This window comes from Achroia grisella, unplaced genomic scaffold, assembly GCF_030625045.1.
Source record: "Achroia grisella isolate CSIRO2021 unplaced genomic scaffold, CSIRO_AGI_Agris_v1 utg6880, whole genome shotgun sequence".
In the NCBI taxonomy this organism is placed as follows: Eukaryota; Metazoa; Arthropoda; class Insecta; order Lepidoptera; family Pyralidae; genus Achroia; species Achroia grisella.
In genome coordinates, this window is record NW_026712996.1 from 77,315 (window position 1) to 88,593 (window position 11,279).

The 11,279-nt window shown below is 37.5% G+C and overlaps 2 protein-coding genes across 14 annotated transcripts; one reads left to right on the forward strand and one right to left on the reverse strand.

Moving 5' to 3' along the window:
* The first annotated feature begins 317 nt into the window (after positions 1-317).
* Positions 318-4,274, forward strand: LOC131850050 (uncharacterized). The gene is made up of 5 exons (XM_059200207.1): positions 318-769; positions 805-1,306; positions 2,396-2,489; positions 2,830-3,006; positions 4,114-4,274. The coding sequence occupies exons 1-5, from the start codon at positions 318-320 to the stop codon at positions 4,272-4,274; spliced, it is 1,386 nt and encodes a 461-aa protein (XP_059056190.1).
* A 408-nt stretch (positions 4,275-4,682) lies between these two features.
* LOC131850043 (uncharacterized) lies at positions 4,683-10,730 on the reverse strand. 13 transcript variants are annotated; one of them, XR_009357816.1, is made up of 4 exons: positions 9,596-10,289; positions 8,477-8,620; positions 5,599-5,861; positions 4,683-5,218 (listed from the first exon to the last, which is right to left on the reverse strand). XR_009357816.1 is itself a non-coding variant. In XM_059200198.1 (4 exons), exons 2-4 carry the CDS (start codon positions 9,628-9,630, stop codon positions 5,366-5,368), a joined length of 594 nt encoding a protein of 197 aa, XP_059056181.1. In that variant the 5' UTR covers positions 9,631-9,772; positions 10,345-10,730; the 3' UTR covers positions 4,683-5,365. The 13 variants fall into 13 exon arrangements, 10 of the variants coding, with proteins under 10 accessions (XP_059056181.1, XP_059056180.1, XP_059056178.1 ...); XM_059200198.1 differs by adding an exon at positions 10,345-10,730 and having other exon boundaries at positions 4,683-5,861; positions 8,558-8,620; positions 9,596-9,772; XM_059200197.1 differs by adding an exon at positions 10,345-10,730 and having other exon boundaries at positions 4,683-5,861; positions 8,558-8,620; positions 9,596-9,776.
* Between the last annotated feature and the right edge of the window lie 549 nt (positions 10,731-11,279).

The window sequence follows — 11,279 nt, forward strand, 5'->3', positions numbered from 1 at the left end:
CGTTTCTCCTCGACCGGTATAGTTCCTTAAATAAACTAGTCGGAGTGTTAGGCTGTAGGTAATTATGCATTATTATAAAATATATTATAAAGTAAATGTCGGGTAGGCTGAATCAACAATAAAGGCAGTCCCAACTAGCAACTGGTCTTTGAGTCACGTCCTCTTTGCATCCTATATTATTATATACATAAAAACATACATAACATGGCGCAGTCGGTAGGATAACATAAAGTTAAGTGTCTATATTAGTTGTTCTTACAATATAGTAACGCAAACAACAGTGATTATTGTGTGGGACAGATAATTAATTGTGAAATATGGAAGCCATATTACAACCGCCTCAACCGTTTCGATTCGAGAATAATCTACTAAACGTCACATCGGGAAACGTAAGCAAAGAATGGGAGAAATGGAAAAAGGCTTTTTTGGTATATTTTGAGGCCTGCGAATTGAATAAAAAAGAGAAGAGAGTACAAATTAACATACTGTTACACATTATAGGTGAAAAATGCCGAGAAATATATGAACAGTTTTCTGGAGAGTATAAAACGGTGGATGACGTATTAAAACAATTTGATGAGGTATTTTTACCCAGGAAAAACTTAACTGTTGAGCGACATATTTTTTTTACACGAGATCAAGAAGAAATGGAATCAATTGAGCAATACGTATTTGAATTGAACAAAATGGCAGCAAAATGTGAATTTAAAGATTTGTGTAGTGATCTCGTGCGGGACAGATTAATATGTGGGATCAGGAATGGTGCGATGAGGGAGAGATTATTTTTATTATTACGGATATATATAGGGAGAGATTACTAAGAGAACCAGATTTAACTTTATCCAAAGCCGTGGATGTTTGCAAATTGGCTGAATTGTCACGTGTTCAAGCGACCAACATAAAGACAGAAAATACGGAATATAATGTACATGAAATCAATAACGGATTACAAGGCATGAAACACAATGAAGCACTTATGTTAAACAGAATTAAAAATCGGAGGTCGGGAATGAAACACCATGCAGGCGCTGATGGTAAAACAATTAACGAACGGAGGGATCGCAGATTTGAACGGGATTCGTACCAGCGTCGCGATCTTCGTAACCAATCATCCTCTAGCGGACGGCAGCAAAGACAGCGACACATGAATGTCAGAAAAAATGCTAACGGATGCGGAAAATGTGGTGGAATTCAAGGATGGAATGAATGCCCAGCGTTTGGCCACAGGTGTTACAACTGTAGTAAGATGAATCATTATTCGAGAATGTGCCGGGTGTATGCCATACAGGAGGCCTCCAGCGATCAGGTAACAAATCAAAATAATAATTGTTATAGTAGTTGGTCTGTAGAATTAAAAATAAATAACGTAAATATTATTTTTAAATTGGACACCGGGGCTGATGTTAATGTTTTACCTAGAATATATCTAAGAAAAATTAAAATATCAGAACATGAATTAGTGAAAACATCTATTAAATTATAGGGATACTCTGGTAGCAATATTGCAATGATAGGAAAGTGTTATATGAAAATAATGTACAAAAATAACTTGTACATATTGCCCTTTATAGTTGTCGATACAAATTCTTCTCCAATTTTGGGTAGACAAGCGTGTGAGGAATTACAAACAATAAAACGGGTTTTAATGTTAAATACTAACAGTAACAATAACTAAAAATATATTAGATGAATTTCCTGACTTATTTGTGGGATTGGGGTGCCTACCGGGTTGTTATAAAATACAAGTAGATGAAAAAGTACAACCAGTCGTACCTATGCCCCTAGAAAGGTACCAGTTGCTTTAAAAGACAAAATAAAATATAAATTGCAGCAAATGGAAAATGAAAATATAATAGCCAAAGTAGAAGGACCTACCGCCTGGGTAAATAGCATGACGGTTGTCAGAAAACCTAATGGAGATTTACGCATTTGCTTAGATCCCAAAGAGTCAAATAAAGCTATTAAACGTGAACATTTTAGGTTACCCACTTTAGAAGACATAACGTATAAATTATCAGGTGCAAAATTCTTTAGTACTTTAGACGCAAAACACGGATTCTGGCATGTCAAACTCGATGAAAGCAGTACAGATCTGTGTACATTCAATACAGCATTCGGGAGATATAAATTTTTACGTATGCCCTTTGGTATCTCTTCCGCATCGGAAATTTTTCATAAAAAATTAAGTGAGCATTTTGATGACCTTGAAGGAGTGATTCTATTCGTCGACGATCTCCTTGTATTTGGTGATACAAAAGAGATCCACGACCAGCGTTTACGCGCTGTGTTAAAAAGATGTTTAGAAATTAATATAAAACTAAACAAGGTAAAGTGTAAAATAGGGTTAAATGAAATTACATACTTAGGTCATAAAATAACTCGTGATGGTGTACAGGCCGATGAGTCACACGTGATGGCTGTTAAAAACATGCCTACCCCTAAAAATCAAAAAGATGTCGAACGATTTTTGGGATTAGCTACATATGTGAGTAAGTTTATTCCACAATTTTCAGAAAAAACATATGTATTACGTGAGTTGTTAAAGAAAGATATCGGGTGGCACTGGGATCATAGGCATGATGAATGTTTTGAAAAGATTAAACGATGTCTTCCCCCGTTCTCAAATATTACTGTATAGATAAACCTGTAGTTATATCCGTAGATGCCAGCAAAAATGGATTAAACCATTAGTCAGTATAATAAATAAACCATTGTCGAGTGCCCCAGCGCGCTTACAGAGAATGTTGTTACGTTTGCAACCATTCACATTCAAACTCGTATATAAACCAGGGAAATATTTATATATTGCTGATGCGTTGTCGTGGGCAGTCGCTCCCGTGGTAGCGGACCTCTCCATATCGCACTCACGTGACCACCTCGCCGCCCAAGCGCAGGTGTGTTGTATCGCAGCCAGTAATCCTCTAACGGATACAATTTTTTTACAAATACAACAAAATACTAAGAATGATCAAACATTACAAAAATTAATAAAAGTTATAAAGAATGGTTGGCCTAGTAATAGAAATTTATTAGAGGATTCCATCAGGCCTTACTGGGATTTTAGAGACGAATTAGTAGTAAATTTTGGCATGATATGGAAAGGAAATAAGATTTTAATTCCACATAACCTGCGGGATGAAATGTTAAAAAAATTCATGCGGGTCATTTAGGATTAGAAAAATGTAAATTAAGGGCTCGCGAAATAATGTTTTGGCCTAATATGTCTACCCAATTACAAGACTATTTATCACGATGTCAAGCGTGTCTCACATTTAAAAAAATAAATACAAAGGAACCACTTATTCCGCATGAAGTACCTCTGAGATCCTGGTATAAAATTGGAACAGATATATTTCATTTTGGAGGAAAATCGTATCTGATTGTAATTGATTATTACAGTAAATATTTAGAAATATGCTCATTACATTCAATGACATCGGAAACTATAGTACATAAGTTAAAAAATATGTTTAGCAGGTTAGGCATCCCAGAAGTAGTTATGTCAGATAACGGACCAGAATACTCATCTAGTGTTTTTAAAAAATTTGCAAAATCTTGGAACTTCAAACATGTAACTTCATCACCTAGATATCCACAATCAAATGGTCAAGTAGAACGCTCCATACAAACAGTTAAAAATATATTAAAGAAAACTAAATTTGACGGTTCAGATTATCGTATAGCAATGTTAAAATATTTAAATACCCCGATTAGTAGCGAAATCCCTTCACCGGCGGAATTATTATATAGCAGAAAATTACGTAGTATATATACCTTGTGCACCTAAATTATTAATGCCCAAAACACAAAAAAAAAACGTAAACAAAAAATTAAAAGATCGTCAAACCAAACAAAAATATTATTATGATAAAGGATCCAAAACCCTAAAATCATTGAAAATAGGTGATGCTGTTAAAGTAAGAATAAATAATATATGGAAATCGGGAATAATAAACGATATAGTAGATCCACGATCTTACATGATTAAAATGTACAACGGTCTTTTATTAAGACGTAATAGAAGGCACATTATACCAGATGGGTCCAACCGATCGTGGAACATAGAACACGATAGCCGTAGTATACAATATGGCGACATTCATGTCAATACAGGTAGCAGTCGCTATGATACACACAGCTCCGGTGCACCAATGCACCAACTGAATTCGAATAGTCGCTCTATTACTAATTATTGCACCCGTTATGACAGGGAAGTGAGAGCTCCTGATCGCTGGGGATATTCCACACCTGGCGCACCACTAAAAAGCCCATAGGCACCATTTTAAAAATAAAATAAAAAAAAAATTAATTATAAATGCGAAAGTAACTCTGTCTTTCTGTCTGTCTCGCTTTCACGCCAAAACTACTGAACCGATTTAAATGCAATTTAGTAAGCAGATAGTCTAGCCGCCGAGGAAGGACATAGGCTACTTTTTAATGCGTAAAAAGGGTTGTAAGGGGTTCAAAATGGAAATACAAGGTTATCTTTATGCGGTTGAATACTTATTCGGCATCTTTACATTTCACTAGCTAACAACCAATCAACACATCGCGTGCGTTTGCGCCATTCGCCATCTTTTCATTTCACTAGCTAACAACCAATCAACACATCGCGTGCGTTTGCGCCAATAAGGTATCTGTTACGTCCTGGATAGCCAGTGAAACTAGTGGACTGTATTAATAGGTTTAATATAAAAACTGTTATGAACAACGGACAGATTCAGATAAAATTTAGAATGGAGGGATTATTTGTAAGCCGGTAAGTGTCGATGCCGGTCGGACAAGAAGTGCCGGTGTCCGCCACCGGCCGCAGTTGCCGATGCGCAGCACCGCCCCCGCAGCCCGCGGAGCGGTGCGTTGAGTGCGTAGACATACTGCCCGGGTTGAAGAGTAGTCTTCAATGAAGTGGAAGTGGGCACACGTTGTTGAAGGCGCGACGAATAGTCCCGTTCTTGGTTTTCACCTCGACGACCCTCGTGACACCGTCGCTGCCTGGGTAGACCTGGACGACACGACCCAGCGACCATAGAAGAGGTGGCAGCAGTTTGTCCTTAATAAGGACCAGAGTCCCCAGCACCAAGTTGCCTGAGGAAGTGGACCACTTTGTTTTCTGCTGCAGCATAGAAACATATTCTATATTAAAACGACGCCAGAAGTGCTGCTTAATATGTTCTATTCTGTGATAGCGGTCCAATCTAGTGATGTTGACGTCGGCCACCTGTGGATGCGGAATAGATGTAAGTGGTCGTCCAATTAGTAGGTGAGCAGGAGTAAGGGCAGAGTAATCACAAGGGTCAGAGGATAGCGGCGTAAGAGGACGGGAATTGAGTATTGCCTCTATTTGAGTGAGACATGTAGACATTTCCTAATATGTAAGATGAGTAAGTTTAAGTAACCTTTTTAGATGATGTTTCGTAGAACGAACAACTGCTTCAGCCAGACCATTGAAATGAGGCGAGTATGGCGGAGCAAAGGAAAATTGTATACCTTCTTGAACCATATCTGAAGCGACATTTGAACTATGTAAAAATCTTTGTAACTCATTACTAGTACCGACAAAATTGGTACCGTTGTCAGATAAGATATTGCGCGGTTTACCTCTACGAGATACGAAACGGTTTAGAGCTGCCATATATGATTCTTTCGTGAGGTCTGTAACCAGCTCCAGATGAACAGCTTTCACTGCTTGACAAACAAAGATGCTGATGTAGGATTTTATTAATTGACACCCTCTCCCTTTACGGCTCGCTATCAATATGGGCCCGGCATAATCTACACTAGTGTTATAAAAAGGGAATTCTAGTAGTGTCCTTTCTGTAGGCAGCTGTCCCATAATAGGCTGTAGGTTTTGTGCTTTATATCTGAAACATGTAATACACTTGCTAACGACACTTTTAGACAAGTTTCTGCCTCCTAAAGGCCAGTAATTTTGCCGTATATTTGCTAAAAGCAATTGTGGGCCGGCATGTAGAAGACGTCTGTGATACATGTCAAATAGAGCCCTAGTGAGATGGTGTTTACTACATAAGAGTATGGGATGTTTAATGTTGTATTCATATGGGGAATTGTCAAGCCTGCCACCTACACGAATAATGTCGTTGCCATCTAAAAACGGAGACAATGAAGTTAATTTATTTTTACGTGGCGGTGTTTGTCCTGACTTAATGATTTCAATCTCTACAGGAAATATATCGAGTTGAGCACTACGAATTATACAAGTTAATGAAGCTTGTAGTTCTTCAATAGATAAATATCCATATCTTTTGTTATTTTTATTTTTTAAATTGTATATATATCTTTGTAAATAGGCTACGATTCGTTGTAAATAGTTAAAATTTGAATATTTAATAGTTAAGTCATGTATAACAGAATAACATTTATGTGTATAATTATTTGAATTGTCAATAAAATGAGATAAAACTTCCGGTAAATCTTGGTCTATGTTATCGTTAGGCATTTTCGGCCAGTGACTAGAGTCGTTGGAGAGAAAGGACGGGCCTGACCACCATAAAGTGGAGTCGATAATAAGATTTGCTTTAATACCACGGGACACAAGATCTGCTGGGTTGTCTCTCGACGGTACGAGTATTTAGCGGTTGCCTCTTGTATTTCGTTAACACGATTTCTGACAAAATGTTTAAGCTGATTCGGTGGGGTAGACAGCCACCCCAAAACGATCGTGGAGTCACACCAGAATTGACATCGAGAAATAGGTACAGTAAGAGAGTCCAGAACCTTAGTACATAGTCTTGTACCTAATAGCGCACCACATAACTCGAGACGAGGAACCGTTGTGGGTTTGATAGGTGCTACGCGGTTTTTAGAGACTAATAATTGCACATTCACTGAACCTTTGTTGTCTATGGAACGAACGTATAGAGCTGCACCATAAGCTTTAGTGGATGCATCCGTAAACACATGAATTTCATATGAAATTGAATTGTCACATGAAATCCATCGTGATATTCTCATATCATTAAGATAATTTAGAGTGCTAGAAAATGATGACCACAGATCTACAATGTCTTGTGATACCTTATCGTCCCAACCGTATTTATTAATCCATAATTTCTGCAGTATTATTTTTGCTTCCACAATACAGGGACCAACAAGGCCCAGTGGATCGAAAATTTGACTGATGACAGATAGGATATGACGCTTTGTGATTAATTTATTTGTATCAATATTAATGGAGAACGATAGGGTATCTGTATCACACAACCAGTGTAAACCCAGGGTTTTAGATGACGCGTGACTATTATTTGAGAGATCTAAGGTATCAATTAAATTATTTGAATTACCTGCGAGTTCGGATAAAATCTCAGGGCTGTTAGACTGCCATTTCCGTAAATTAAAGTGTGCAGAAGACATAATAGAAATTACCTTTTTGCAAAGCTTTACGGTATCGGGAATAGTATGACTACCGCTTAGGTAGTCATCCACATAGAAATCGCGTTGTATGGACATCCTTACATTCTCATCGCTCGCGCCGTCTGCCAAACTAACTAAACATTTTGTCGCTAAATATGGCGCAGACGCGGTGCCATACGTCACAGTATTTAATGTATAATATTTAAGAGGTTCCGTAGGATTTTTACGAAATATAATACGCTGTAAAGAACGTCTTGGACGGTCGGACCGACCATTTGAATATCGTTTAATGACACTCCTGAAGTGGAAACGGCAGACGCGTCAAATACAGTCCTTAATTTAGTAGTGGTGCTCGACTCGCGGATGACACCATGGTGAGGTATAAAATAATTCACGGTGTTTTTTGAATTATAGTTAAATTCTTTATCCTCAGTCATATGACCTAAAGATTCATACTCGGACATAAATTGCATATATCTATCCTTATATACGGGATCTCGCTGAAAACGCCTTTCTAGCGATAAAAATCGATTTTTGGCTATATCGAATGAATTACCTAACACCTTAGGGTCAGCTTTTAGTGGCATTGTGACGACGAAGCGACCGTCTGCGTTACGAGTCGTAGTTAAGATGAAATTCTGTTCACAAGCGCGTTCTTCTGATGACAACGAATGCTTCGGTGAAACAGAATCGAGTTTCCAGAAACGGTCTAGGTTAGGATCACTAATGTCTTTCGTAAAATGACAAAAGTGTGAACTAAATGAATTGGTATAAAGAGTCACGGGGCCAGACACAATCCATCCTAATTTTGTTTCGTACAATTTTGGTTTATTTTTACCTAAATCGATATTGCTACTACCAATTATGTTCCAAAATATTTCAGCCCCCACAAGGATGTCTATGGCTGACGGAATATTGAAAGTAGGGTCAGCTAGATGTAACCCTGCGGGGATAGGAATATGAGAAATATCTATTACTGAAGATGGTAGCACTTTAGTGATTTCCGGCAAAATAAGACAATTAATATTGACCTTATAGTCACTGCAATAAGATTCGATTTCGAGGTTACAAGACTGTGTACTATTAGTGGTCTGACTGTTGATACCTGTCACCGTGGAGCTCGTACTACGCCGCGACATACCCAGCTTGTTACATAGACTGTGAGTGACGAAGTTGGCTGTACTACCGTTGTCCAAAAGAACACGGGCGTCGTGCCGCTCGCCGCTGTTGCTCACCACTCTCACCAAAGCTGTGGACAGTAATATGTGCGAAGAAGTAGCAGGCTGTATAGCATCGGCAGACAAGGCAACGTTGTTAGATGTTGAAGGCATAGGAATTTGAGGCAAAGGTATTGACTGGTCTAAGTGTAAAAGCGTGTTGTGTTTACTTTTACAATATTTGCAACTAGATAATCTACACCTTTTTTCTATGTGACCAGAACGTAAACAATTCATACAAACTTTGAATTCTTTTGCCTTTTTAATGCGTGTTTCAATAGGCAAATTCCTGAATGTTTCACAGGTATATAACAAATGATCTAGAGAACACATAGGACATTTTTTGATAATTAAGTTTGTATTTGCATTACTGTAATTTTTATTTATAATAAAACTTTTAGGTTTAAAATGCTCTTGTTTTGTTAATTTTGAGTTTGATTTTTCCTCTAATGTTTCAAGTAAATCTGCTTTATTGCTTATATATGTACAAAACTCGGACAATGAGGGTGATTGGGATAAAGAATTTCTAAATTCTTCCCAGCCACGGCTAGTTACAGGATCTAATTTGTTAGACATCATGTAAACAAGTAATGTATCCCAGCTGTCAGTAGGCTCATTTAATGTTTTAAGCGCCCTTAAATTTATATTTATTAAATCTATTAATTGTCGTAACGAACTACATGATTCTTTTTGTATGGGTGTGGCATTAAATAAAGCTTGCACGTGATTATTAATAAGTAGACGGTTATTGTTATAGCGTTCGCATAACGAATCCCAAGCTACCTGATAGTTGTCACTTGTGAAATCTAAATTTTTAATTATCTCTGCCGCACTCCCTTTAAGGGAGGCGCGTAAATAGTGGAATTTATTTATGGGATCTATGTCTGTGTTTTTATGTATTAAGGATATGTAGGTGTCCCTATACTCAAGCCAAAACTAATAGCTGCCATGGTATTCAGGAAGGGCCACCTTGGGAAGTCTGACAAAATTACGAGAACCATTCCCACCTTGCATCGATGCTGCGCCGCCTGAAACTGCACATTCGAAGATCTGTTCGCTAGGCGCAACGCTGGCCAGTAAACTACGCGCCCGCGCCACTAGCGGATGGTACAAGTCCTCAAACTGTTGGCGAGCAACGTAGGTCTCCTCGACCTTAGCCACCGATGTATCTAATGACTCAATTTCTGTCTGCAAATTATCAAAGTCCTCGTATAAGGCATCAATTTTAGCAAATCGGCTTTGTAACTCTAAGCGCTGTAGTTCCGACAATGATTGGCAACTGCTAACTATGTCCAAATAATTGGTAAATGTAGTAAGCTTAGCTTTCAAGCTGCTACGTTTTTTAATCAATTTAAACTCATCAGCCATTATTGCAAGAAAGAGAAAGTAATCAACTAAATTTAAAATTAAATTAATACGTAACAAATTGCGACAGTGCGAATTGAAAAGAAATAAATACAAATATGCGCAATAAGCGATAGTAAAATAGTTTCTATGCAAATTCCAAGAAATACGGTCCGCCTTTTGTTCGCAGCGACTGACCTTTGGACGGTCGCCGATGCGCAACTAGGTACTTTTAACTATGCAAGCGATAGTTACTACAAAGATGTGAATCTAATGCGAAATGAGTAATATAAACATGTAACACTTAAATAAAAGATGAAAATGATTATGATTCAAAGAAATGAAAGCTAGTGCTATAAGAAATATTTATGGATATAGAAGGAATTAATAAGGAATAATTGGAACGACTCACGAAATATCCTTATCCTTATCCACAGAATGACTTCCAATCCACCGAAGACAGCAACTAAGTCCCGATTTGTTTTAAGCTCCTCCAGGTTAAAGTTCACCAATATCGTGTCTTGATTTCAATAACGGTCTTCTAGATGTTCGTAGGTATGGCGAGTTTATTTCCTAAAGGACCAATGTTACGTCCTGGATAGCCAGTGAAACTAGTGGACTGTATTAATAGGTTTAATATAAAAACTGTTATGAACAACGGACAGATTCAGATAAAATTTAGAATGGAGGGATTATTTGTAAGCCGGTAAGTGTCGATGCCGGTCGGACAAGAAGTGCCGGTGTCCGCCACCGGCCGCAGTTGCCGATGCGCAGCACCGCCCCCGCAGCCCGCGGAGCGGTGCGTTGAATGCGTAGACAGTATCCATCACAGAGAACAAACCCACAGATAACATAATGTAAAACGAAAGATCTTGCCGAAAATATGACGTTGACGTTTAGCGAAAATATTGTTTTTGACACTTTTTTATGATAAAATCATATATCGTGTGTATGTGTTTTTCTTTAAACCTGAAATTGGCCGATTGCGAGACAAATTTGGAGATTTTTTTTATTAATTTGTTTTACGGCTCTGTATACAAGTCCTTTTTAGCCCAACTTAAAGTTTTACAATATAAATTACAAAAATTAAAGTCAATATCAAATGTCAAATAATAATAAATGTCAAATGTTGTTTCTCTGTTCTGACGAACTTATTAAAAAAAACTTAATAACAATCACAATTTCTTCACATTTTATTATTTACATTTTTTAAAGAGTGTTGTGGTGTGGCACTATCCGAAATTAAATTCTTTAACCCATTTTTGTAGGTTATACAGAAATAATGTGTGGGTGTTTATTTAAAAAGCATTAACACAAAAATAATAAAGTATAGGTATTAATAAATAT

Bases quoted from the DNA above. Each gene is read 5' to 3' on its own strand.
- LOC131850050 (XM_059200207.1), top strand. From the start codon at position 318: ATGGAAGCCATATTACAACCGCCTCAACCGTTTCGATTCGAGAATAAT. The intron at 770-804 runs GAGGGAGAGATT...TACGGATATATA, and splicing joins GGGATCAGGAATGGTGCGAT to TAGGGAGAGATTACTAAGAG. The intron at 2,490-2,829 runs GTAAGTTTATTC...TGTCGTGGGCAG, and splicing joins GGGATTAGCTACATATGTGA to TCGCTCCCGTGGTAGCGGAC.
- LOC131850043 (XM_059200190.1), bottom strand. From the start codon at position 9,956: ATGGCTGATGAGTTTAAATTGATTAAAAAACGTAGCAGCTTGAAAGCT. The intron at 8,621-9,595 runs GTGGGAATGGTT...TACTGTCCACAG, and splicing joins CGGCGCAGCATCGATGCAAG to CTTTGGTGAGAGTGGTGAGC. The intron at 5,686-8,476 runs GTATCAACAGTC...TTGTTTGTCAAG, and splicing joins TACGAGCTCCACGGTGACAG to CAGTGAAAGCTGTTCATCTG.